The sequence below is a fragment of the Eupeodes corollae genome, chromosome 1 (assembly GCF_945859685.1).
Source record: "Eupeodes corollae chromosome 1, idEupCoro1.1, whole genome shotgun sequence".
Taxonomy (NCBI): Eukaryota; Metazoa; Arthropoda; class Insecta; order Diptera; family Syrphidae; genus Eupeodes; species Eupeodes corollae.
In genome coordinates, this window is record NC_079147.1 from 47,242,032 (window position 1) to 47,244,526 (window position 2,495).

The window sequence follows — 2,495 nt, forward strand, 5'->3', positions numbered from 1 at the left end:
TAAATTGTGAATTTTGGTGTGAATTTAGTTTTCGTGACTGTGAATTGCGGTTAGTGATGTACCTACAAAATTTTTTTATGTTTTTAGCTTGAATATTGACGTGGAGGATGCGGTGTATGTACACTGTACAGTAGGATGCTAGAAAAAAGGGATTCTTGTATGGTTTGTAGGTAGATTTCATTAGAGTATGGGTATATGAGTTTTGTATGGTAATGAGATCATATTACATCAGTGGGAGTTCATTGACTTTAAGATGCATTGGTTGTTTGAAGGTTGATAGTAATTTATGAAAAACAATTTAAGAAATAATAGAAAGGAAACAAATATTTTATGTCGTTTATAATAATTGTGATTTATTAATCCATGAATTGTTAGTCGGTGGGAAGCCGAGCCATTTAACATATACATTGTCTCCATTACTTTTAAGTACTTTTTCCACGAGATAAATATGAGGGTATTTAGTCTTTTGTAATTCTTTTTCGTAAAAACATCCACTAATAGGTTGACCATTAAAATCTTCAAGGAGATATGTTGGCGGGTTGGTTAGGTTTACTTTTCTTATCATACAAATTTCCGTTGTCCAATTTGGTGTGATTAAAACTAAATTCCTTCCACATTTTTTTCAGAAATTTCTGTATAAATAGCTGTTTCAGTTTAGGATGTATCTCATACCGTCGACGATGAATCTCAGAGAAGAACTTTTACAAGTTGAAGAGGAAGTTTTGTTCAAGCCTTGTAAAAAGGTTATTGAATTAAAACAAAATGAAAAATATCGTATTGGTAAACTGAAACGTTGTGTTACGAAATTTGGAGAACGAATTGTTGCTGATTTGGGCGAATTTCAGGTAATTTTCCATTTTTATTTCTTAAAACGTTTAAAAACGTAAATACTAAAGACTTTTTTCTTTCAGACTTTCTTCCCAATGCGATACAACAAATTGTCAGACGCTGCAATAACCGAAATCAATCGAGGTTCATTCAACTTTACCTATTTATGTCCGTTAGGACGAACTGCTAGTATTAAAATTGAAGAAGAACTGTAAATTATTAAATAAACCTTACATGTTCTGAGCATACATATTTTGTTTTTAATTGCCTCTTTTCATTTCATTTGCGTAAAAGTGTTTACTTTATGAGGGGAAGAGTTTGACAGGTTTCAACATGTTTACCTCTGGTTAATCAGCGAAAATAAATTAAACTGAATTCATACAAAATCAATAGTATTTAAATATACTTTTAAGGTTTTTATATTGGGCATGTAACAAGTTATTAAGGCGAGAAAAGCATATTACAGTTTCAAAATCTGTTTGCTAGCTAGAAAACCATAAAATACAAACTTAATAGCATTTTTTCTTAAAAAATCATAGATACTAAATTTATTGGGTCAAAGGATGGTCAGTAAATTTAAAAAGAATAAATTATAAACTATCTTCACGTATACCATCATCATGTAAACTTACTTTTTAAGTTATGAGGCCACTAGAAAATCAGAAATATAAATATTTTACCAAAAGTAATATGTGTCAATTTTTAAAGCATGATGAACATCAGAAAATCCTAGATGAATAAATTATGATGTATACTTATCTACAGTACATAGTCAGAGATTCATTAGAAAATAATAAAATACTAAATTTATGAGGTGTAGATTACTTACTAAGGGGAGTCTGATTATCTACTAACTCGGTTTTGATATTCAAGATGTTTGAGCTATATACAAACCTAGCTGATATATTCAAAATATTCTTATTCTTAAAGAATACCTCACCCCGGTACGACCCAAAAATCAATTCAATCATGAAGTCGTTTTTATGTGAAGTTTGCGGAAAATCGTTTTCCAAAAATTTTAATTTGAAAAGACATATGAAAATTCATACGTCTTTAAGGGAATCGGTTAACGGTGAAAATAAAAACTTTTGCTATGTGTGTGAAAAAAGTGTTAAAAAGGGGCAGTGGATTGATCATGCTAAAACCAATACTCATTCGGAATTGGTTAAGCAATTATTTGAGAAAATGGATGGCTCGAAAGAAGCTGCCCCTGCAAAAAGATTATGTGTGGTGTGTGATAAAAATGTGATCCCATGTCAATGGAATAACCATTTGAAGAGCAAGGCACATTTAAAAATGCAACAAGAACTTTTATTTGAAGACAGTTCTTTGGATCATGAAATCTTCCAAAACGGTGATTGCTCGACTCAAGCTGGACCAGCGAAAACGCGTTGCGAAATCTGCGAAAAAGATGTTATATTTTGTCAGTGGGATAATCACTTAAAAAGTATTGAACACATCAGTTTGATAGAGGCCATGTTTTCGAACGCAGAAGAAACTCAGAAGTCTGCAATAAAATATTGTGATGTGTGTGAGCTGAACATCAATGCAAGAGATTGGACAAACCATGTACGGCGAAATGTCCATAAGCGACTTGTTGCAGAACTCCTTTCTGATGACTTCCTGGTGCTGAAAAGTTGTTTCAATGGGAGAGTAGAAACTCTCAT

General features: G+C 31.9%; 1 protein-coding gene across 1 annotated transcript; it reads left to right on the forward strand.

The window, feature by feature from the left end:
- Positions 1 to 289: 289 nt before the first annotated feature.
- Positions 290 to 1,076, forward strand: LOC129940532 (uncharacterized). The gene is made up of 2 exons (XM_056048901.1): positions 290 to 845; positions 912 to 1,076. The coding sequence occupies exons 1-2, from the start codon at positions 660 to 662 to the stop codon at positions 1,041 to 1,043; spliced, it is 318 nt and encodes a 105-aa protein (XP_055904876.1). The 5' UTR covers positions 290 to 659; the 3' UTR covers positions 1,044 to 1,076.
- Positions 1,077 to 2,495: the final 1,419 nt, after the last annotated feature.

Bases quoted from the DNA above. Each gene is read 5' to 3' on its own strand.
- LOC129940532 (XM_056048901.1), top strand. From the start codon at position 660: ATGTATCTCATACCGTCGACGATGAATCTCAGAGAAGAACTTTTACAA. The intron at 846-911 runs GTAATTTTCCAT...TTTTTCTTTCAG, and splicing joins CTGATTTGGGCGAATTTCAG to ACTTTCTTCCCAATGCGATA.